At 42.6% G+C, this 23,382-nt stretch overlaps 1 protein-coding gene across 1 annotated transcript in view; it reads right to left on the bottom strand.

The window, feature by feature from the left end:
* Window positions 1-23,382, bottom strand: part of LOC123516908 — a 239,735-nt gene that overhangs the window by 5,258 nt on the left and 211,095 nt on the right. The window contains 17 exon segments of the mRNA XM_045276670.1: window positions 252-428; window positions 1,225-1,446; window positions 2,462-2,613; window positions 2,997-3,083; window positions 3,486-3,645; window positions 5,965-6,091; window positions 7,891-8,185; window positions 8,657-8,777; window positions 9,910-10,182; window positions 11,518-11,715; window positions 11,951-12,169; window positions 15,982-16,637; window positions 17,236-17,348; window positions 18,408-18,499; window positions 20,280-20,456; window positions 21,399-21,581; window positions 22,992-23,171. Of these exon segments, the coding sequence (XP_045132605.1) occupies window positions 252-428; window positions 1,225-1,446; window positions 2,462-2,613; window positions 2,997-3,083; window positions 3,486-3,645; window positions 5,965-6,091; window positions 7,891-8,185; window positions 8,657-8,777; window positions 9,910-10,182; window positions 11,518-11,715; window positions 11,951-12,169; window positions 15,982-16,637; window positions 17,236-17,348; window positions 18,408-18,499; window positions 20,280-20,456; window positions 21,399-21,581; window positions 22,992-23,171 (3,432 nt within the window).

Raw genomic sequence — 23,382 nt, 5'->3', positions numbered from 1 at the left:
GTTATTGATTTTATTATTACTAGTACTACAACTACTACTACTACTGCTTCTGTTACTACTACTACTACTACTACTACTACTACTACTACTACTACTACTACTACTACTACTACTACTACTACTACTACTACTACTACTACTACTACTACTACTACTATTTTGCTATCCAATATATTACTTCTTCTCTTCCTCCTCATCATCATCATCCTCATCATTACACCACCACCACCGCTGCTGCCATAGATACTCACACTTAGGCACCTCAGCTGACCACTGGCCGTCCTCCTGACACACGAGTCTCTGCTTGCCTTCCATCATGTAGCTCTGGTTGCACTTCACGTCCACCATGTCCCCGGCGTGGTAAGGCGGCATGCTCTTCCCCATAAAGACGCCGTTTTCAGGAGGCTTTGGCGGCGTGCATTTGTCCACTGTGAATGTAACGGGAGAGATTGCTAATATGAATGTGGTCGTTAGGGTGGCGAGTGAAGGAATAAGAGGAAGGACTTGTTTTTCTTCTTCTATCTTTTTTTTTTTTTTTTTTTGCTATTTTTTCAGTTAAATGTTAGTTAAAAATCAAAGATATGTGATTTTTTTTTTTTGCAATCATAGGTTCGTCTGAAAGGGAAATGGGGGAAAGTATTTGATTTAATTCATGAGTATTATATGATAGCTTTTGAATGTTATGCTGCCATATATATGAAAGGAAATGTTTTGCGTGCATTTCATTAGCATCTTCTGAGACTCTAAAAAGCCAAAACGACAAGCAGAAAGCATAAGAATTGCAGCATATTACTTTGGCAACTATCTATCGTCATTGATTATTTAATTCAGGTTTCATTTGGTCTTTACGTTGGATCTTTTTTTTTATTTTACTTTTTTTAAAACGACACATTTTCAGAATTACATGAAATTGTTATAATTCTTTTTTTTAATATTTAGGTCAGGCTTTTCTTAACAATATCATAATAACATTATTTTTTAGAGCTTAAGTGAAGTATTTTGTTGATGATAAATTATTTTGAAATATTTTATCTTTTATACTTCATACAAAGCACTTTTAAAACTACAAATTATTACTTTTTTACAATTGATACTAAGCAGTTTTTACTTGAATTATTTGAAACATTATCTTTTTTTTTACAATATTATGAAACACAACCTCAGCTAGCACCAGCATCACCAACACTACCATACACCAACTTAAAAAAAGCTCACAACACTAACACGGAGAAGGAGGAGGAGAACGCTCACTTTCACAGTCAGGTATGGGCGCCGACCAGTTTCCTGAGGGTAAGCATTTAATCTTGGAGGCACCCACTAAAGAGTAACCCGGCACGCATGAGAAGCTGATAATGGTGGACAGTTTGTTTTCGTTAAGTGGTTCATACACGAGTAACGGGTTGGTCTCCGTGAAGTTAAGGTTTTCCATGTCCGGGCAGTAGACAGCTGTTGTGGAGAGAGAGAGAGAGAGAGAGAGAGAGAGAGAGAAGATTTTTTTGTTTATTATACTGTAGTTGTGTGTTAGATAATTAGTCATTACGTGTGTACAAATATAGAAAGGTGAGTTTTTAAACCCTTCAGTGCCATGACGCGTTTTCATATTCATTCTGGTTACTATTTGGTGATTGTATACAGCTTCAGAAACTTATGTGAGGATTAGAATAGTGAAGACTGTGACCATTGATATTCTGACCTCCATAGACCCTTCCTAATGCAAATAAGATCGTCTAATCACACACAGAAATTGAGATAAAAATGCGTCCCAGCACTGAAGGGGTTATTGTTATTTTCACAGTGTCACGTAAAATCAACAATTGTGTGTATGTCTAGGAACTTAGAAAGAAAATGAGAGAAGCTGCAAGAAGCCACCAGGTGTACACGTGGCAATTTCTTTATTAAACACGGCTGGCAATCTTCACCTAACATCCTTTTCCATAAATTTTCTCTAATCTTCTTTTAAAACTTCCCTAATGACTCGCCACTAACCTGTGTGTGTGTGTGTGTGTGTGTGTGTGTGTGTGTGTGTGTGTGTGTGTGTGTGTGTGTGTGTGTGTGTGTGTGTGTGTGTGTGTGTGTGTGTGTGTGTGTGTGTGTGTGTGTGTGTGTGTGTGTGTGTGTGTTGATCACCATTACGAGAGACAATCGGAAAAGTAGCAAAAAAAAAACTATATCCTTATGAACATTCTTTATAATTCTCTCTCTCTCTCTCTCTCTCTCTCTCTCTCTCTCTCTCTCTCTCTCTCTCTCTCTCTCTCTCTCTCTCTCTCTCTCTCTCTCTCTCTCTCTCTCTCTCTCTCCCTGTCTAACCCTTCCTTGTAACTATCCTATCCCTTCACCTTCCTTTCCTTACACCTAACCCTCTCCTCTGTCTGCTACCCTTGCCTCTCTTCCCTCTACTATAATTACAAAGATTCTGTCAATAAACCTTAATAACCTCTTAACTCATCCTTCTCTCTCTTACCTCTAATATCGACGGTCACCACGTGTTTGAATCCCAGCGGGGTCGTGCAAGCATAAGACCCGCTGTCCTTAGGTTGGGCCTTGGAGATGGTCAGTCTGTACTCAAGCTGCATGTTCCTCCCAGGCGCGTTAGCCCAGCCGTTCGGGTAAGGACTGTTTGGGGGGACGGAAAAGGAGGAAAAGTTTGAAAGGATCTGAAACTTGGGGGGTATTGAGGGGAGGTGTGCCACTTTCTAAGACGTCCCTAATTGTTCTTAAAGACGTCGAGACTAAGAGTTTGTGAGAATGGTAAGGGATAAAGGAAGGGAATTAGTAGCAAATGGCCCTAAGTGCTCCTTTGTTCCTTAACGAGAAGAGAGAGAGAGAGAGAGAGAGAGAGAGAGAGAGAGAGAGAGAGAGAGAGAGAGAGAGAGAGAGAGATTGGGGAGGCGTGGTAGGATATAGAGGTATTAAGAAGTGTTCTTAAGTGTTTCCAAACGAGCTGCCAGAGAGAGAGAGAGAGAGAGAGAGAGAGAGAGAGAGAGAGAGAGACTTACACTAATGTGTCTCCAGTTCTCCGCTTTCCTCCTCCCTTCATGCCCTTCTTGCTGCCCTTCCTTCTCCTCTTCTTGCCGCGGAGGAGACTGGAAGAAGAAATAAAAGAGACATTGATTAGATGAACATTTCTTGTGTGTGTGTGTGTGTGTGTGTGTGTGTGTGTGTGTGTGTGTGTGTATGTCAATACACACACACACACACACACACACACACACACACACACACACACACACACACACACACACACACACACACACACACACACACACACACACACATAAAGACTATATTCGTCTGTTACCATCTTTTTTTGTCTTCCTCCTCCTCCTTCTTCTCCTCATGGTATCTGTGTTCATCTTACATAATCCTACAGAATAATCCTCCTCCTTCTCCTATCTAGCACCAACACCACCAAGAATAACATATACACACCAACCAGACATTCACTATCCACCACCACCACCACCACCACCACCTCTGTGACTCACGTGCTGGAGAGGGAAACGTTCCATTTGGGTGTTCCATGCCTCCTCTTGAAGAGACACTCAAGGTGGAGCACTGTGCCGGGGAACACTACTAGCTTGCCGTCGTTGCTCTGGGCGATGGGGCCTTGGTCGTGGCGGAACAGAATCGTCGGGGGTTTGTCCACTGTTGATATTGGTTGGCGGAGGAGAAGGAGAGAACATGGATGAGGATTAGGTGGTGATAGTAACTTAATTTATCTTTTCATTTCCATCTAGTACACCTTTCCTTGTTCATTAATCATTCTGAGACATGTTTTCTTGTTTTTTTCAGTCATATCTATTCACTGCACTGTCTAGAAATTGCAAAATCTATTCCTCTTTCATCCCATCTTTTTATTATAGATACTTATAGTCATTCCATACAATGAACATCGCCAGGAATGGGTTAAGAGAAGCTGCAGAAAATTAACACACTCACTTCTAACTGTCTTCGTGTTACAGTGCATCTATTGTTCCTAACCATAAATTAGTGTTATTTCGTTGTTTGATAAAAAAATGCTAAATAAAAAGAATACCCTGCTTTGATGGATTATGTATGAGTATAATGTACGTATGTTTATGTGTATTTATCATCATTACACATAAATCTTAATAACCTCTTAACTCCTCCTTCTCTCTTTTACCTCTAATATATTTGTTTTGTAGGAGAAGAAAGAAAACAAAAGCAGGTGTTGAGTAAGAACAGCAAAACAAACTTTTAAAACGCCATTAGGTATATATGGGGTAGTTCCTGTACGATCAGTATACATGCATATCACAGTGCGCATCTCATTTGTATTCATAAGTTTACCGTTGATTACAGGAGGAGAAACTGAACCAGACGTTAGATAAGGAGAGTAATGTAAGGAGAGCTGCAAAAACCCTGTGCTATATGACGTGGTAGTTCCTGTACAAATTTAATACACGTATATTTCTCTCTCTGTAGTTTAAAGTCACTGGGAACTTTAAAGATGGACTTCACAAATTTATGGATAAGGATCATAGTTCAAAAAAGGTCGGAGCATTTTCATTTATTTATTCTATTTTTTTTTTGTTTTTTTCCTGTTCAGCTTTAATACTCAAAAATTGATATATCTGTTCTCTTCTCCAGCCTCCATATTGATGCTACTAGACCTCGTGGCTTCCTACAGTTTCCCTATTTTCGTATATTTTTTCATTTACTAATTGAATTTTTTTTTTGTGTGTGTATTTTCATGTTCACCTATAATATTCAATCATAAATATATGTTCTCTTCTTCATCTTCCGCACTGGTGTTGAATCTCTTGACTTTCTGCCTAGTTTCGTATGTTGTTTCCATTTATTTATTCATTTTTTTTCGTATCTTCATGTTTACTTATAGTGCTCAACCATAAATATATCTTCCCTTCTCCAATTTTTTTACTGATACTACGCTTACATCCCGATAAGTGAGTCTACCCCGGTAATCTTCCTCTCAAAAACCAATTCCCTCTAATCTCAAACTCAAATCTAACTTTTATCAGGCATGAACCAGTAACGTATATTGTGACAGTAAAGGATAATGAACCAGAGATATAAGAGAAAGTAAGAATGAAGGATAAAGAACAAAGACAGCAGCAAAAAAAAGAAGAGAAAAAGGGTATAATCAGAATAAGAAGGAGGAAGGAAGGAGGACGATAAGAAGGGAAGGATGTCAACAGGAAGGAAAGAAGAGGGACCTGAGAGAGAAAGATGATGGGAGTGACTGAGAAATTAAGGAAAGGAGGGGAATGCATTATGAAAAGAAAGATTAAAAGTGACGTAGGGAGAGAGAGAGAGAGAGAGAGAGAGAGAGAGAGAGAGAGAGAGAGAGAGTTTGTTTGTTTGTGTGTGTGTGTGTGTGTGTGTGTGTGTGTGTGTGTGTGTGTGTGTGTGTGTGTGTGTGTGTGCTTAATGGACAGGAAGGATTTGACGTCTCTCTCTCTCTCTCTCTCTCTCTCTCTCTCTCTCTCTCTCTCTCTCTCTCTCTCTCTCTCTCTCTCTCTCTCTCTCTCTCTCTCTCTCTCTCTCTCTCTCTCTCTCTCTCTCTCTCTCTCTCTCTCTCTCTCTCTCTCTCTCTCTCTCTCTCTCTCTCTCTCTCTCTCTCTCTCTCTCTCTCATTTACATATACCCATACATTTACAAGGTATATATACATACATACAATGGAAGCTAATAACTACTTTTATATCTTTTATTATACCCAGTGGGCTTTTCACGGGAATTTATGGGCTAAAGAAGATACTTTTTGGGGTACCTCCTATCTCAAAGCCCACCCGCTAGGAAACCGTTGCCCCGAGTGAGGAAACCCAACCTACACTCGAACCGTGTTACAACTATTACCACAGTTACAACACAATCACTACTACTACTGCATCTACTTTCACCACAAACACTACTACAGTACCTCCCTCTACCACCATCACCACTACCATCACCAACAACAAGAGAAAACTTAATACATACAAGAGTAATCATTTTCCTGGCTCAATCCTTCACAAATCGGCTTGTCTCCAGTCCACGTCCCGTCCTTGCACCTCCTTCTGTTTGAGCCCGTGAGCGAGTACTTCCCAATATCGACACAGCGAGACACCTGGGGAAGAACGGCGGCGACTGTCAATAAGAGTGCCTTAAATAAAATATACTGAGTCAGAAGAGAGAGAAAGAAGTGGTACTGTGTTATGAGTATGGGTGATAGGGAAAGAAATGTTGGTGTTAATACTAGTGTGTTTCTGTAATTGAGAGTCTGAGAAGAGGGAAAGGAAAGTTATTGAGTTGAAAGTATATATGGAATGAAAGAAAAAAAGTGTTATGGGCTTTGATTGAGGTACCGTATGTGTGGGAGGGAAAGAGAAGTGTCATGGATGTTGTTACGAGTGTCTTTCTGTGGCTGGGAGTTTAAGATGAGGGAAAGAAAAGTTATTGAGTTGAAAGTATGCGTGGGATGAGTGGAAAAGTGTTACGGGGTTTTGACTGAAGGGAGTGTGATGAAAAAATGAATGTTTTAAGTGTTAGCCCCTCCAGTACTGGGACGCATTTTTACCATGAGTTCTGAGTATGATTAGACGATATTATTGACATTAGGAAGGGTTTATGGTGTTCAGAAGATCACCAAGTAGTAAGCAGAATGAATATGAAAACGTGTCATGGTACTGAAGGGGTTAAGAGTGAGAGGAAAGATATAAGAATCACTGAAAGAAAAGAAAGTGTCATGGGTGTTAGCTAGGAGAGAAGAGGAAGGCTAAGAGTGAGAGGAAAAATATAAGAATTTTGAAGGAACGGAAAGTGTCATGGGTGTTAGCTAGGAGAGAAGAGGAAGGCAATAGTAGTGTTTTCAGTGTTATGAGCAAGAAGAAAGTGTGTTGTTATTTTTAAGCGTTACGTGTGGCAGGAAAGAAAAAGTTGTCACGAGTGTTGACTGGGAAGAGAGGTAATGAATAAAGACGTTTTCAAATGTAACTCTTCCTTAATCTAAACTAACAAAACCTAACCAAACCAAACCATAGCAAACTCAACCTAACCTGATTCAAGCCTTAACCCCTTCAGTACGATGGCACGTTTTCATATTCATTCTGCTTACTATTTTGTTGATTTTATGCAGCTTCAGGAACTCATGTGGGGAATAAAATAGTAAAGACTTCGACCATTAATCTTCTGACCTCCATAGATCCTTTCTAATGTAAATAAAATCGTTTAATCATACCCAAAACTAAAGGTAAAGATGCGTCCCAGTACTAAAGAGGCTGATAGTAATTTGTGGGGAATGCGTTTCTCGTTGTATTATGTGTTGGGAAGCAATATTCGTGTTTAAAGTGTTGTGAATATTGTCAGTGGGGAGAGAGAGAGAGAGAGAGAGAGAGAGAGAGAGAGAGAGAGAGAGAGAGAGAGAGAGAGAGAGATGGTGAGTGTTCCAGTGTGTTGGTATGGAACAGGTGGAGGATTGTGGAGCGTTAGTGGAGAAGTGGAGGAAGAGGAGGAAAGGATTACGGGAAAAGCCTCTCAATCCTTGTCACTCCAACACACCTCATGCACTCCGTCACTCTTGTTTGATTTTTTTTTCTATTTTCTTTTGTCTTGTTTCGTTCTTTTCTTTTTTTTATTTGTGCCCATACAATAGTCACTTTACAGTTACAGATGCTTTCTCTCTCTCTCTCTCTCTCTCTCTCTCTCTCTCTCTCTCTCTCTCTCTCTCTCTCTCTCTCTCTCTCTCTCTCTTCTCTCTCCTTTTATCAATTTCACTTCCTTCCTTTTTTTCATCTCCATCTCTTTCCCTCTCTTCAATTCTCTCTTTTTCACTCCCTTTCCCTCTATTCCTCTCTCCCCTCCTTTCCTCTCATCCCTTTGTACCAGCACCACTTTCCTCTTTCCTTCCATCTGGCCTCCTTTACTCACCAACTCTTCTCCTGGCTGAAAAATCGTCTCCTCGGTTATTTCCTCGTCATCAAAGAAGGTCACCACTTTGGGCTCTGACTTCTCCCACTTGCAAGGTCTCGTTCCCCAGTCCACGATCTCTTCTTCCTCGGGCGGAAAGTGCGTGGCGGCAGTGCTGTCAGCCCCGTCAGCCCCGCAGGTGGTGAGCGATCGACCCCCTAGCCACGTCCCGTTCACACAAGTCACTGTCCAGGTTGTCTTGACGCCGATGTTGTTTGTCTTGCAGGTGAATGTGACCTCTGCGCCGTCCTGGTACCTGTGGGTGGTTATGGATAGAGGGTGTTGATGTTATGAGGTGTTGTGTTGTGTGTGCGTAGATGGCATTATGTGAGGTTAGGGGTGGTGTGGTTGTGGTGGGGAGGAAGTGGGGCTAAGTTGAAGCAGAAGTGTGAAATGGTGTTTAGTGGAAGTGAAAATAAAGATGATTTGAAAGGAAGTGGATTTTGAATTATGTACTTGTGTGTGTGTGTGTGTGTGTGTGTGTGTGTGTGTGTGTGTGTGTGTGTGTGTGTGTGTGTGTGTGTCGGTGGGTTGTGAGTGGATGACTGTAATAAAATATCTGCAATTTTGAGAACAGGCATGTATTGTGTATTAGAGGAGACACAAAAACTAATGTATCGTAAGAAAAGCTTATGGAATATGATAAGTGAAAAAAAAGTAAAGAAAAAAGAAACATTACTTCACCATAACAACACTCATCAAGAAGAACCAAGAGGATTTGACTCACGTCCATTCGTCACTGATTGGTTGGTCCATCAGGAATCCTTGTGAGTCAGGCACCACCACAGGCGCGCCGCACGTCAGCCTGTTGCTAATGCTGTTCTCGACGATGCCCTTAATCATCTCTGTGTGGAAAAACACGTCGTGAGGAGATGAAATGTTCCTACAGGGGCCGAGGATTTATCTTGACATAGTGGTGTGAGGTACATGTTAGGAGTCAGTCACGCTCAAGGCGATGAGGTGCTGTGTGACGGAGAGTGACTGAGGAAAACGGTGTAGGTGTTGACAAGATGCTAATGGAAAAGACTGCAGCGCTCCATTCTTTTTTAATATTGATAATCCGCTTTTCTTAATCACATATTTGACTAAACCCATTTTAACACCATTTCATTATTTTCTAACTTCAAAATGACAGCTCCATGTTTAATTTGCAAGTACGTCCCAGAAACATAAGATAAACCAGTTCTTAAGGATCAAAATGTCTGCCGTGTTTAGTTTCTTCTTTGTAGTAATGTTTTTCTGACTTCCTTTGTGAACAGTAAAAGACAAGCAGCAATCAAGGCTAATTTCATTCTACGTGTTTTTATCATGTTTGTTTATTCATTTATTTATTTATTTCTATTTATTTATTTGATTTCTTTTTATGTGCATATATCATAATTTTCATGAGGCTCCTGGTAATGTATTTTTCTCTCCTACCACAGGTAAGCCAACAGACTTTTCCAGTTCCTCCTTCGTCTGGAACTTTGAGGTGTAAGTATTCTATTTAACTATTCTTTAATGTACTGTACGTAACTGCACTAAATCGCTGCGTCCACTAATTATATCACGTGTCTGAATGTACGACTTCTGAAACTAATTCCATAATCATATATTGCTGAGGTACACTTAGTATGTGCGCTTTTTTTGTTTTGTTAGAGAAAGATCAGAGGGATTATGAAAATACCCTCATTCTACTAATTGCAGGACTGACTGACTACTTCTGGATAAAATTTAATGCCTTTTGAAATAGTGATGAAAGAACCAGCAGCGAAATCAGTGAACCGAATTAACCCTCTAATTAAAACTCTAATAACCCTTCAATATTATGCCAACTGAGGGATAACGAAAATAGAAACATAATTAGGTTTACACACCCACCCACCCACACACACACACACACACACACACACACACACACACACACACACACACACACACACACACACACACACACACACACACACACACACACACACACACACACACACACACACACTGAGGGAGATGAATCCTTCTTAATGGGGCCAGGTGGCGGCACGGCGTGGGGCAGAACCTTCTCCACCATCTTGGGCTTGGTCGGGGTTCGCACGGGGCGGATACATGCTGGGGGCGCGGGCTTGAGCATTCCCAAGTAGCAGGAGACGTCTTGGGCGCTCATGAGGAAACCTTCGTCACAGGTGTAGGGGATGGAGGCACCGTGAATAATCGTGAGGCCTTTCTTGTACCCGCTCTTGTACTTCCCGTGGCTGAGGTCTGGCAGTTCACAGTTGTCTGGAAAGGTTTATGTGATTGATGGAGTATTAGTGCGAGTTTGAGATCATGTGTGTTGTTTGGGAAGGAAAGGGCGAGAAAAGAAAGGAATACCGTTACGTGACATTTTTTTTTTCTCTCTCTCTCTCTCCTTATACCCGCTGTTGTATTTTCCGTGACACATGAAGTTAAACTCAAGACCACTTCTCAGAAACCAAAAAATAAATAAATAAATAGAAAATAAAAGATATACAAAAATGATTATAATGAAAAATGGAAAGAAGAATGAATGAAAACAAAATACAAAAACAAGATAGGCAACAAACCCAACCGAAAGGAAGAATAAGGAGAAAAAACACAGAAGAGAGAGAGAGAGAGAGAGAGAGAGAGAGAGAGAGAGAGAGAGAGAGAGAGAGAGAGAGAGAGAGAGAGAGAGCAGGAAGCGGAAAATATGACGGAAACATTTAATGACAAAAGTTTCCCCTTCGTTCATTTCCACCTGCGATGAAAATTCTGCAAACTTTGACATATGTTTCGTCAGACCCAGACGGAGGGAAAGTTTTAAGTGAAATTTCACCGTATTTCTTTTTTTTTTTTTTTAACAGCTCAAAAGGGCATAGAGGAGGACTGGATGGATTGTGAGCGAGAGAGAGAGAGAGAGAGAGAGAGAGAGAGAGAGAGAGAGAGAGAGACTTGGTGCAGACTTATGAAAGGATTGAAGAGTTGGAAAAACTTGAATTTAGAAAGAATTGAACCTGAAGATCCTAAATTAGAAAAGAAAGTAGTAGTAGTAGTAGTAGTGATAGTAGTAGCAGTAGTAGTAGTAGTAGTAGAAGTAGTAATAGTAGTAGTAGTAGTAGTAGTAGTAGTAGTAGTAGTAGTAGTAGTAGTAGTAATAGTAGTAGTAATAGTAGTGATAGTAGTAGTAGTAGTAGTAGTAGTAAGAGGAGGGGAAGGTTAAGGAGGAAGAGAAAAAGAAAAAAAAAGTTATTCCCTGGTCTTTCCTCTCCTACGTCGGTTACACAAAACTTACACGACATTCCAGCTATAATCCTTACAAATACTCATTCATTTACCGATATTATTTTACACCTAACTTTCTAGTCACCACAGACACTCGTATCTTTACCTTTATTCATCTGAATCTACCTCCTCACTGAAAAAACTCACAGAAAATATATATGTTAATCTTTCTCAAATCACCAAACACACTGATTTCTTCACCTCTACTCTCTTGCATGCACTCACTGGCCACACGCAAATCACCAAACACACTCATTCCTTCACCTCTACTCTCCTGCATGCACTCACTGGTCACACACAAATCACCAAACACACATATATACAAATACTCACTGGCCACACACTCCGGCGTCTTGCCCGTCACAGCCCAGGCGCCGTACCAGCAGCGCATGGCATCTGAGCCCACCACGGTGTAACCACTCTGGCAGGAGAACTTCACTACCTCACTGTGGTTGATGATCTCTCGGGACTGAAGCGTCATGCCGTTGAACTCGAACTGGCCGTGGGGTGTCTTGGGCACGGAGCAAGGCACTGTGGGGGGTATGTTTGGATGTATAGGGAGGATCCTTCGCCTTTTAGAATCATATGTTTTGTATTTTTGAGTTAGTTTATCTTATCACAAGTAGTTGTTTTTTTTTTTTTATGGGACAACTTTGCTGCTGTTGGTTCTGTTCTTATGCTTCTCAGAATTGTATCAGTCTTATATATATAGTGTGCTGTAGTGTGTTAGTGTGTGTGTGTGTGTGTTCATTTTACCCATACTCACACGTCACACATTCTGGTTTCTTCGGCTTCCACTTTCCTCGTCGTGCACACTTGGCCGTCCTGTTACCGATGTTGAGGCCATACCCATGCAGGCACGTCACCTTGATGCGCGCCCCGGCTGAGTATGTGTAGTTGCTGTCCCTGCCGCGCCGTGCCACCTCCACGCGAAGGTACGGCTGGCTGGCTATCGGATCACAGTGAGGCACGGGTGTTGGGGAGTCTGTAGTGGAGAGAAGAGCAGATGGAGAAAATCTAACAATGAAGGCACTTAACTTGATTACTTAACCCCTTCAATACTGGGATATATTTTACCTCGAGATTTGTGTAGGATTAGACGATTTTATTTGCATTAGGAAGGGTCTATAGGGGATCAGAAGATTAATGACTAGAGTCTTCACTATTTTAATCCCCCATGTAAGTTTCTAAAGGCGTATAAAATCACCAAATAGTAAGCAGAATGAATATGAAAACGCGTCACGGTACTGAAGGGGTTAAAGTGCTTTCATAACTTTTGGTGCAGCCGGTCAGTCGCTCAGTACAAAGAAAGAAAATCTAGCGGTGGTATTTTACTTAACCACTTACTTAGGCTTTGAGTTAGTTCATGTTAGTCAGTCAGTTTCATAAGTAAAGTAACTCGTAAAAACGTAATATAACCTAGTGAAGGTGCTTGACTTCATCACCTGCCAGTCACGCTCGTAAGGACGTAAGGGAGTGTTCGATAAGCCATAAGGTCTACACGGGCTGGTTACCTATACGTGCATACAGGGATGATCTTTTAACAATCCTAATCACTAGAGAATGATAATTACTTTAACAAGAGAGAGAGAGAGAGAGAGAGAGAGAGAGAGAGAGAGAGAGAGATACCATAACCTAAAGAACAGCTATTACATTATCATATCAGTAATAAATCTCCCGGCTCAAGTAATGACCATCCAACGCGTATTTCCCGATGAACTTTTATCTTCTAGTACATAAACAACTCCCAAGGGAAGCATTACTGTCTATACCCAAAATAAGGAAATGATCATGTGAGTTTGTTGGGAAGTCAACACGAGGCTTCTGGGAGTAAACTATTATGAAACAAGGTCATGTAATTGTTTGTTCCCCCCCCTCTCTCTCTCTCTCTCTCTCTCTCTCTCTCTCTCTCTCTCTCTCTCTCTCTCTCTCGCTGAAGTTAGATAATTAATAGATACAGGAAATTCAAACAGCCACAGCGGTATTAATGAACGTACAGGCATCTCAATTCTACGTGATGTCATTAGTCTAATCCTTCAGTAATTTCAGTTTCGCCCTTTTACCTGTAAATATTTAGTCCCCCTTACAGATTTCTCGTGAACTTAGCAAAGCCCTCGGTACCATCAAATTACAATAGATTACGAACACTCAATAAGTTCTCAGAGAGTGGAAACAAAGAAGATTTTAATGATAGCTGGAACAGAGGCGAGAAATCTTTCCTCCCTCAATAAAACGAGAGAATTGTCATGTCTTCTCTGGCATCGGAATTTTGAAGCAGCATTTCCACCACTAAAACTAACCTACTGTGCTCATCTATCTTAATATTACTTCCTATTTGCAATAATCTCAAGACCCTAATGCTCAGAAGCAACATATTACCTCGCCTTGTCTAAAGAATTGAAGTTATAGGGGAGCGCGAGAGGTAGAGTGGAGGGAGAGGAGAGAAGGGGGTAAGGGAAGAGACGGGTGGGAGGGACCAGGAAGTCTGCGACTCACTGCGCAACACCCAGTTATGAGTCGCTGTTGAGAGAAGCGAGTATCGGCGGGGTGAGGGTGCGTTTTAGTGTCTGTTTGTTTATGTTGCGTGTGCGTGCGTGAGCGTAGTGTATGTATGTGTGTGTATTCCTCGTCGGAGAAGTGTATAAGAACTAGAAGGACTTGAAGATAACGTGGGAACGAACGAACGGCGGAGAAGGTAAGCTGGTGCCGCCCGGCCTGCTTAAACTTGGCTCCGTCCGCCGCCACCGCTACCTCCGCCACCAACGCCGCTCAGCCGGGCTCCTTCCTCTCCCGCCCTCCTCCCACCCCACCCTTCATCCTTTCCGCTGTCTCCAGTACGCGTGTGGTGAGTGTTCTACTACTTATTTTCATCGGCTACGTATGTCTATTTACTTATTTTTCAACTTATAAACGTATTCTAGGCAGCGTCTTGTTTAATCATTCTTGATTTCTTCGGTGTGTGATCGTATTTCGTTAGAAAAATAATGTATTTCTTAGTGATTAATATCCAGAATGTGCACATTTACTTTTTGCATTATTATTATTATTTTTTTTTAAGCTTGACACATGTATGGAGTTAGATTAAATTGCCCATGTTAATAGTTGCTTCGGTAGCACAGCTTCAACCTCCAGCCTGGCATCGAAACACAGAATTTGGCGGGACTGTTTAGTAACACTTGTTGCTTCTGTTCTATTCTGCTTTCTAACTTTCCCATAGTATTATTATTCATTGCATCACTCACTCCGCTTGACTTTCCATCCGCTTCTCTAATACTCCTCGTGACTACACTATTATCATCAACCTCTCATTTGCCAGTCCACTGCATCAACAAACACTTACTATTTTATTTCCTGTTTATGTTCAACGCTGAGTCACTTCGCATAACATTCAATTTCATTCCCATCCTCGCCTCTGTGCAGCTCAGGGCATTACGTCTATTGGTGGTGTTAAGCTGCAGACGAAATGTTATTATTGCCTTCATCTCCAGTCCTGGCGTTCCTTAATATACATCAGTAACTGTTGTGTTCCTGGTTTTCACTGCACTATTATTGTATTCCGAAGCTGATCCACTTGACAAGTTTAATAATTTTGATTGTTTGCATTTGTGTGTGTGTGTGTGTGTGTGTGTGTGTGTGTGTGTGTGTGTGTGTGTGTGTGTGTGTAATTCACTGTTTGATCTGCTGCAGTCTCTGACGAGACAGCCAGACGTTACCATACGGAACGAGCTCAGAGCTCATTATTTCCGATCTTCGGATAGGCCTGAGACCAGGCACACACCACACACCGGGACAACAAGGTCACAACTCCTCGATTTACATCTCGTACCTACTCACTGCTAGGTGAACAGGGGCTACACGTGAAAGGAGACACCCAAATATCTCCACCCGGCCGGGGAATCGAACCCCGGTCATCTGGCTTGTGAAGCCAGCGCTCTAACCACTGAGCTACCTGGCGTGTGTGTGTGTGTGTGTGTGTGTGTGTGTGTGTGTGTGTGTGTGTGAAATTCACCTCGGTCGTCTGCTGGTCACCCAGCCAGTCTTCCCCATTACGGAGCTCAGAGCTCATAGACCGATCTTCGGATAGGACTGAGACCACAACACACTCCATACACCGGGAAAGCAAGGCCACAACCCCTCGAGTTACATCCCGTACCTATTTACTGCTAGGTGAACAGGGGCCACACATTAAGAGACACTTGCCCATTTGCCTCGCCGCTTACCGGAATTTGAACCCGGCCCTCTCGATTGTGAGTCGAGCGTGCTAGCCACTACAGTGACTACATACACTACGCGGTGTGTGTGTGTGTGTGTGTGTGTGTGTGTGTGTGTGTGTGTGTGTGTGTGTGTGTGTGTGTGTGTGTGTGTGTGAATTTAAAGGTCCGTATTCAGAAATGCTTTGCTATCTCACCACGACTGTTTTCCAAGCCCACAGAAATGATTAGCGGGGTTTTCAAGAGTGTTTCTCCAGTTAATAATGCAGAAATCTTGTCAATCTGCCTCTAGAACTGTAAATCATCTTTAAAAACACGTGTAAATTTAGATAAAGCCTTTTAAAATAATGGAGGTGAAGCACAGAAGTGTTTGAGAATACTAGCTTTGTCTCACGAATTATACTTACTCCATTGTAGTGTTTAAGTAAATAAAACTTTCCTAACAAATTTACCCTCCTCCTATTACCAATTACATTTCATACCAGGTCTCTTATCTCTACTTATCTGTTCCTTGCACCTTCACTACTTTGGCCTCACTGTCACACAACATATCTAAGACTACACACACCTAAACATTCACCCTTACCTCGCTTGCCCTTCTTCTTCCACTTGTTCCTCCTCTTCCTCTTCTTATCTACCGCATTCCTGGGTACTCGCTTGACAGGCGCTGACGGGGAGGGCGTTGTGGGGTCCGTATTGTCCGTCATAACCTTGAAATAGTCCGCTAGGGGGCCACGTAGCGTCCTTCCGAGGGAAGCCTTCACGCGACCGTCCTCTTCTGCTTTGGAGTTGAGAACGCCGAATAGAAGAGTGGAGGGGTAGAGGGGGCGGCTAGGGTTGTCAGTCGGGAGGGGGCGTGGGGTGACGGTGCTGGTGCTGGTGCTTGTGCTTGTGCTGGTACTAGTTCCCGTCAGCAGTATTTTCCTCCACCTGGCGCCGCCCGTCGTTGCCATCGTCGTCTTCACCTCGTCGCTGATGAGTTTCGATCTCCCACTGTCACTTCCTCCCTCCAGTTCATTATTACCGCTTATCATATTCACCTCGTTCTCCTCCATTTCCTTCTCTTCCTTTTCCTCTTCTTCCTCCTCCTCGGCCTCGTCCTCGTCGTCCTCGTCCTCCTCGCTGGTCTCGTCCTCCAGGAAGGGACCCTCGAGGACGGGCAGCTCAGTGGTCGGGGTCAACTGCTCCTCGTTCAGTGATCTCTTTACCCAACGTAGTCTCGGGTGTAGATCGGGGTCACATCTGGCAGGAAAGGACAGAGACAAGGCAGGTCAGGTCAGGTCAGGTCAGGTCAGGTCAGGTTAGGTCAGGGGCACGGAGAAATGTTATATATATAATGGTCAGTGTCTAATCATGACATGTTTCTATCGTGTCGCTATAGTTATGTTCCTAGATTTGTACCATTTTAATTCCTAGTGTATCGCTGAGGTACGTTTGTTATTATTATTATTGTTATTATTATTATTATTATTATTATTATTATTATTATTATTATTATCATTATTATTATTATCATTATCATCATCATTATTATTTTTTTTTTTTTGTTAATGTTATTGTAGCGGTTGTCATGCTTTAGAAGTTTAAATTGTCCATACAAGTTTTCTTTCTGGGGTATCAGTCAATTAGTTATACAAGTGTGTCGTATATATTTATTTCATGGTCCATAAAACATAAGTGGTAGGAATCAGACGTGCGTGTATTGGGAAGCACTTTACTCTCAATATTGTGTTCCAGTAGCTATAGTATCCCTATCTCATTCTCTCTCTCTCTCTCTCTCTCTCTCTCTCTCTCTCTCTCTCTCTCTCTCTCTCTCTCTCTCTCTCTCTCTCTCTCTCACCTCGGCATTTCCTTGGGGCTCCAGCTGCCGTGCACACATGTGGCTCCCGGCGGCCCCTCCACCAAGAAGAAACCACGATTACACGAGAACCTCAGCTGGCGGTTGTTTCTCACCTGCGGGAGGAGATTAAAGCTTAGGCCAGTGTTCCGAAACGCTCTGCTCTCTCATAATTACTATTTTCGAAGGCCGCAGAGATCATTAGTCGGATTCACAAGACTGTTTCTCGTTTTCATAATGTAGAAACCATAAAAAAAACTAGATACTTTGAAAGCTCGTGCCACTTCAACTAGAGCCTATTGAAAGTAATGGAGATGCAGTGCAGTGTTTCAGACTACAGGCCTTAGAACGATGCACACGAGAAGAAATGTTTATTGTTGTGGACATGGTATGGGAACAGGAAGCTACGTAAGTGTACTATACCAGCCACCAAAATCATTCCATTCGTATGTTAGCTATGTCTGAGAAACTGTCAGTATGGGAGTTTGCCTTCACTGTACCGTACCATAAGTGAGAGAAGCATGAGGGAGCTACTGAAGTGAAACAAAAATTAAAAAGAGTAAAAGAAGAACCCCATTGAAGGTGCTATTCACCATAAAGTCAATAAAAGATCATCTAGAATAAAAAAAAAACTGAAAAAGTGTAGCCATTTGAAATACTCAATGAAATATATACGTATGTGTAAATGCATTCAGTGTTGTATGAAGATTGAGCGTTGTCTTGGCGTTAGAAGGCAAGTCTTGAGATTGAGGGGTGTAGGAAAGACATGAGACTACGTGATCGTGGGAGGGAATGAAGGAGAAAGAGAGGGAGGACGTGTAAGAATGGAGAAAGAAAGTGAGGTAGATATAAAGATGCCTGGCTGGTTGAGTGTGCGCGCTTGGGAGGGAGGGATGAAAGATATGAGGCTGCGTAGGTGTATGAGAGAGAGAGAGAGAGAGAGAGAGAGAGAGAGAGAGAGAGAGGAGGACACGTAACGAAGACAGGATGAGAGTGAAGGAAAGAAGGCGTGAAGGAAGCTAGATTAGTGTCAGTTAGTAGCGAGGAGGAGCGTGAAATGAGGTGAAATGAGTTAGCGAGGGACGGCTGGAGGGGAGTGGGGGCGTGAAGGAAATTGTATGAGCGTGGACAGAATGAAGGAGCGGCGCAAGAGTGAGAAGGAGGCAGGGGCTTACCTTCTTCACGTAGGATCTGTAGTCGTACATTCCCATATTACCCACTAGAAGCACCCGCCCGTTCTCCAGCTCGCCCGGGAATGGACAGTATACTGGAAAAGCAACAGGAGGAGGAGGAGAAAAGGTCAGTTTAAAGAATGCATTATGAAGGTATCAAATAAGAAATGATAAGTAGTATACCGAGAAGGAGGAACATGAGAACTCAAATGACTCCAGTGCGATTCTATTTACTCAGTTATTCAATTAATTTTGCCTTTGAAATGTTCTTACGTTACACACACACACACACACACACACACACACACACACACACACACACACACACACACACACACACACACACACACACACACACACACACACACACACACACACACACACACACAGAGAGAGGTTCCCCGGAATTGCTGTAAGAAAAAAGTCAAACCGATTGTTGATTACACTGGAAGCTGTTTGTGATTGTCTGCTTTGTCTGTTGTCTGTCTGTATGTATATATGTATATCTGCATATGTGTTTGTTTGTCTGTCTATCTGTCACGTACGGCGCCGCTGCATTCTCCTTCAGATCGTCACTAGGAAAAGTATAAAAAAATGTGTCTTTGGTCAGTGTGGTGTTAACCCTTTTAGTACTGGGACGCATTGTCACCTTGAATTTTGCTTGTGATTAGACGATTTTATTGACATTAGGAAGGGTCTATTGAGGTCAAAAGATTAATGGTCAGAGTCTTTACCATTTTAATCCCCCACATAGGTTTCTGAAGTTGTATAAAAACCTCAAATAGTAACCAGAATGAATATGAAAATGCGTCCTGGTACTGACGGAGTTAAAACTGCATGAATGTCAGTACGCTTCAGATGCCACTTTTTTTTTTCTATCTACGTAAAGTTTTATGCTCTTACGTAATTCAAGATCAAGTAAATTTAATGAAAACTTCAAACTGCATTCACATAAACTTGCTATTTTTTTTCTCTCTCCCTTAATGAATTACTACATAAATCAGTTTGTTCTATACGTATTGCACACTTCATCCTCTCTTTTGTACATTTTTTCTCTTGTACATTCTCTTTTTTCCTCATCTCCTCATTCAAACTGTTTCTCCCTTCCTTTCTCTCTTTTATACTTATTTTACCTGCAATCTTTCCATCACACACCATTTCATCTTTCCTTATTCATCCTCTCATATTCATTTTCATCTCTTTTTTTTTTACTAATTTAATCCTCTTTTTCCCTTCCTCTTCACTAATTTATTCCTACAATTTCTTCCCTCTTCCTTACTCAGCAATTACCTCCATCAGTCTCTCACTCAGTCACTCACGCACACACACACTTCCATACCTACATTGCTGTCCCTCACCGTCACCAACTCATTCATTATTATTCTTTTCTAACGTCCCTCGTTCCCTCACTCACACTCACACACACACACACACACACACACACACACACACACACACACACACACACACACGGCCCGGTAGCTCAGTTGTTAGAGCGCTGGCTTCACAAGCCAGATGTCCGGGGTTCGAATCCCGGCCGGGTGGAGATATTTGGGTGTGTCTCCTTTCACGTGTAGCCCCTGTTCACCTAGCAGTGAGTAGGTACGGGATGTAAATCGAGGAGTTGTGACCTTGTTGTCCAGGTGTGTGGTGTGTGCCTGGTCTCAGGCCTATCCGAAGATTGGAAACAATGAGCTCTGAGCTCGTTCCGTAGGGTAACGTCTGGCTGTCTCGTCAGAGACTGCAGCAGATCAAACAGTGAATTACACACACACACTCTCTCTCTCTCTCTCTCTCTCTCTCTCTCTCTCTCTCTCTCTCTCTCTCTCACACACACACACACACACACACACACACACACACACACGTCCATACCTTCTCGGCACTTCGGGGTTGGGTTGGTCCAGTTACCGTAATGACATCTAGTGGTGGTATAGTTCCCTTCAAGCACATAACCGTCCTTGCAGCGGAACCGAGCCATCCTACCGTGGTCTGTCTTAGGTGCGATGACCATGCCGTGGCGAGGCCTCTCCGGCAGCCTCTTGCACCGGGCTTATAGGATTGGAGGTGGAAAAGAACATAAGAAAAAGGGAATCTGCAAGAGACTGTCAGGCTTATACGTGGTAGTCCCTGTGTGAGAAAAGCTACTTAATTCCATCTATTATTGCCATCCATAAATTTATCTAATCTCCTTTAAAGCTCCGTATCGACTCAGCACTAGCAACATGACCACTGATTTCGTTCTGTCATTTGATATAGGACTTGTGTATTCATGTTGCATTGATATCGTTGGAGGTGAAAGACTAGCAATACTGTGGGTTAGGTTAAGTTAGGTTAGGTTATCACAGTTTGATATAGATTTCTTGCTTTTTGTTAGCCATATTACATAAATTCCGTGGTAGTGAGGTGATAGATGGCGAGGAAAAGAGTGCTAATGTTTAAGAAGTCAAAAATAGCAGTGATGTAATCTGATCGAGACGAAGAAATAACGGAAAGTATGGCAACTGAAGACCATTTGTTTGAGAAAGGTGGATGTAACGAGATTTGATAACATAAGACACTCAACCATTTCATATCATACAAGTGTGTTCGCAATTTTACATTGATTTCTTCTAATTGCGGAAAGGCTGGATTGGAAGGAGATTGTAGTAAGCGATGAAAAAATGAATAATAAAACAAAAGTAAATTGAGCAAATGATAGACGACAAACTCAAGCAGAATAAACAGAAAACAATGAGTCAGACAGAGAGAGAGAGAGAGAGAGAGAGAGAGAGAGAGAGAGAGAGAGAGAGAGAGAGAGAGAGAGAGAGAGAGAGAGAGACAGACACAGACAGACAAACAAACAGACAGAAAATTACTGAACTTACCTTATAACAAACAGAAAAGAAAAGAATAACAAATAACACCTGATGCAATGAGGAACACTGGCGCGTTCTAATCAAGCTCCATGACAGGCATAGGGGATAGGTAGCAGGTGTTAGGAGCGTCCCTTACCTGGCTGGCAGCGCGGGAAGTTAGTCCAGGTGCCATTGTAGCAGAGTGAGGGCGCCTGACTGTACGCTAACTCGAAGTTCTCATTACACTGCACGTCAATTGTCTGGCCGTGTGTCACCTGCATGCCGGAGCGAGTCTCGTTGCGCAGTCTGCCGTACTCAATGTTGGGCACGATGCACGGTGCTGTCAGTGTGTGTGCACGGAATGGAGGAGGACAAGGAGATAGAGGGAAAAAGCTTGGTTAGGTAAAGTGATGGTTGTAGAGTTTCATTATATAGTTGTCAGTGTTATAGGTGTGGATTATGTTTTATGCTGTGGCGAGTGTTGTGATAGGAAAGTTGTAAATTCATGACGAATTTGGTTGTGAAAAGAAAAAGAAGCTACACTGATAAAAAAAAAAAGTTGTTATTTAAAATCATTCCTAAAATTAGCATATAAGAATAGATAAAAGTAGTGACGGTTTGAGATACTATTAATAAAAATGTATAAATAGTATGAAGTCATCAATTGCATCCTTTTTAAGATTATGATTAAGTTAGAATATACGCTGGAATGCAGTAACGGTATTAGTAATTTCCTTAAGGCTAGGAGGTGGGTGGTGCAGAGGTGGTGGTGCAGGAGGCAGGCAAGGCAAGGCAGGGCAAGACGAGCATCATCAGACCAGTGAGACCAAGAACCGAAGGAGAACCAGACCCAAGTCACTGGTCCTAAGAGTGCATGACCGAATCCGAAGATAAAGATGCAGTGATTAACCGAGAAATAAAGAGGAAAAGAAACCTCCCACCTCCAGATAGGGCTTCCCACGTGTGTCCCTCCCTCAGCTTGGCCCCGTCTCCCGCCGCGGCAGAAGAGGGGGGCGGGGCGGGGCGAGGCGAAAATTGAAGTCGAAGTCGAGAAAGGAACCATAAATCGAAGTGAAGTTGAAGTAAAAATTTACGTAAGTCATGTTTGGAAATAACGAAAAGGGAGAGAGAGAGAGAGAGAGAGAGAGAGAGAGAGAGAGAGAGAGAGAGAGAGAGAGAGAGAGAGAGAGAGAGAGAGAGAGATGAAAGAAAAAATGGGAGACTGGAGCATGCATCTTTGGAAGAAAAAAGATAAAAGAAAGAAAAGAAACAACGGACCTACCCAAGGAGTAAGGGAGAAAAAGAGAAGAATAAGGAAAAGAAAGAAGGAAGGAAAGGAGAGTTAAATGAGAAGGCCTACTATACATCTGGATTAGGCCTGAGCTGGGCTGTGTACACAGGGGAAGAAGAGGCAGGACTGGATAGAATGGGTTTGGCAAAGCGGTAAAGGATTAGACTGGGGTGAGCTGGAATAGACGAGGAGGGACTGACTACCATGACTGGATGAGGCAAAAGTCTGCCGGGATGGAACGCTTGGACTGAGTTGGACTGGACGGGGCTGCTCTATGATAGGACTGGGTTTACTTGAAGTGGATAAGGTTATACCATAATAGAGTGAACTGGAATGGGCTAAACTGAGCTGGGACTAAGCAGTTATGGACTGGATTGGACGGAACTACTAAGGGTGGGCTGAGCGAGGCTGGGCGAGGCTGGACTGGGCTGGGCTGCTTTCCAGTGTCCGCTAACTCACCCAAACACATGGGCAGCGGCTTGCTCCAGGAGCCATCGGCCTGGCACACGGTGGACTGGTCGCCCACAATGCTCATGTTGGCGAAACAGCGAAAGATGATGGAGGAGCCGAGAGCCGTGCCCTGGTCGATGTTTTCCAGCCACCCGTTCGACAGGTGACCTGGATGCCCACAGTCGATACCTGCAATACCCCATACCTCATACTTACCTTTGTGTCCAACACACCTAAACCATGCTTAAAATTGCCTTGTGACTCTGAGTGGCGATTACAGAGTACAGAGTGAAAGAATGACGCACAGTTGTTGTGTCAACCATATACATTTAATGGATTCCTCCGCGTTGGCTCATGTGCTTGTCATATGCATTGTCACATTCCATTGTTTCATGTTTTC

Source organism: Portunus trituberculatus, chromosome 41 (genome assembly GCF_017591435.1).
Source record: "Portunus trituberculatus isolate SZX2019 chromosome 41, ASM1759143v1, whole genome shotgun sequence".
Taxonomy (NCBI): Eukaryota; Metazoa; Arthropoda; class Malacostraca; order Decapoda; family Portunidae; genus Portunus; species Portunus trituberculatus.
The sequence above is the reverse complement of the archived record's forward strand: the minus strand, read 5'-3'. Positions and strand labels throughout refer to the sequence as shown.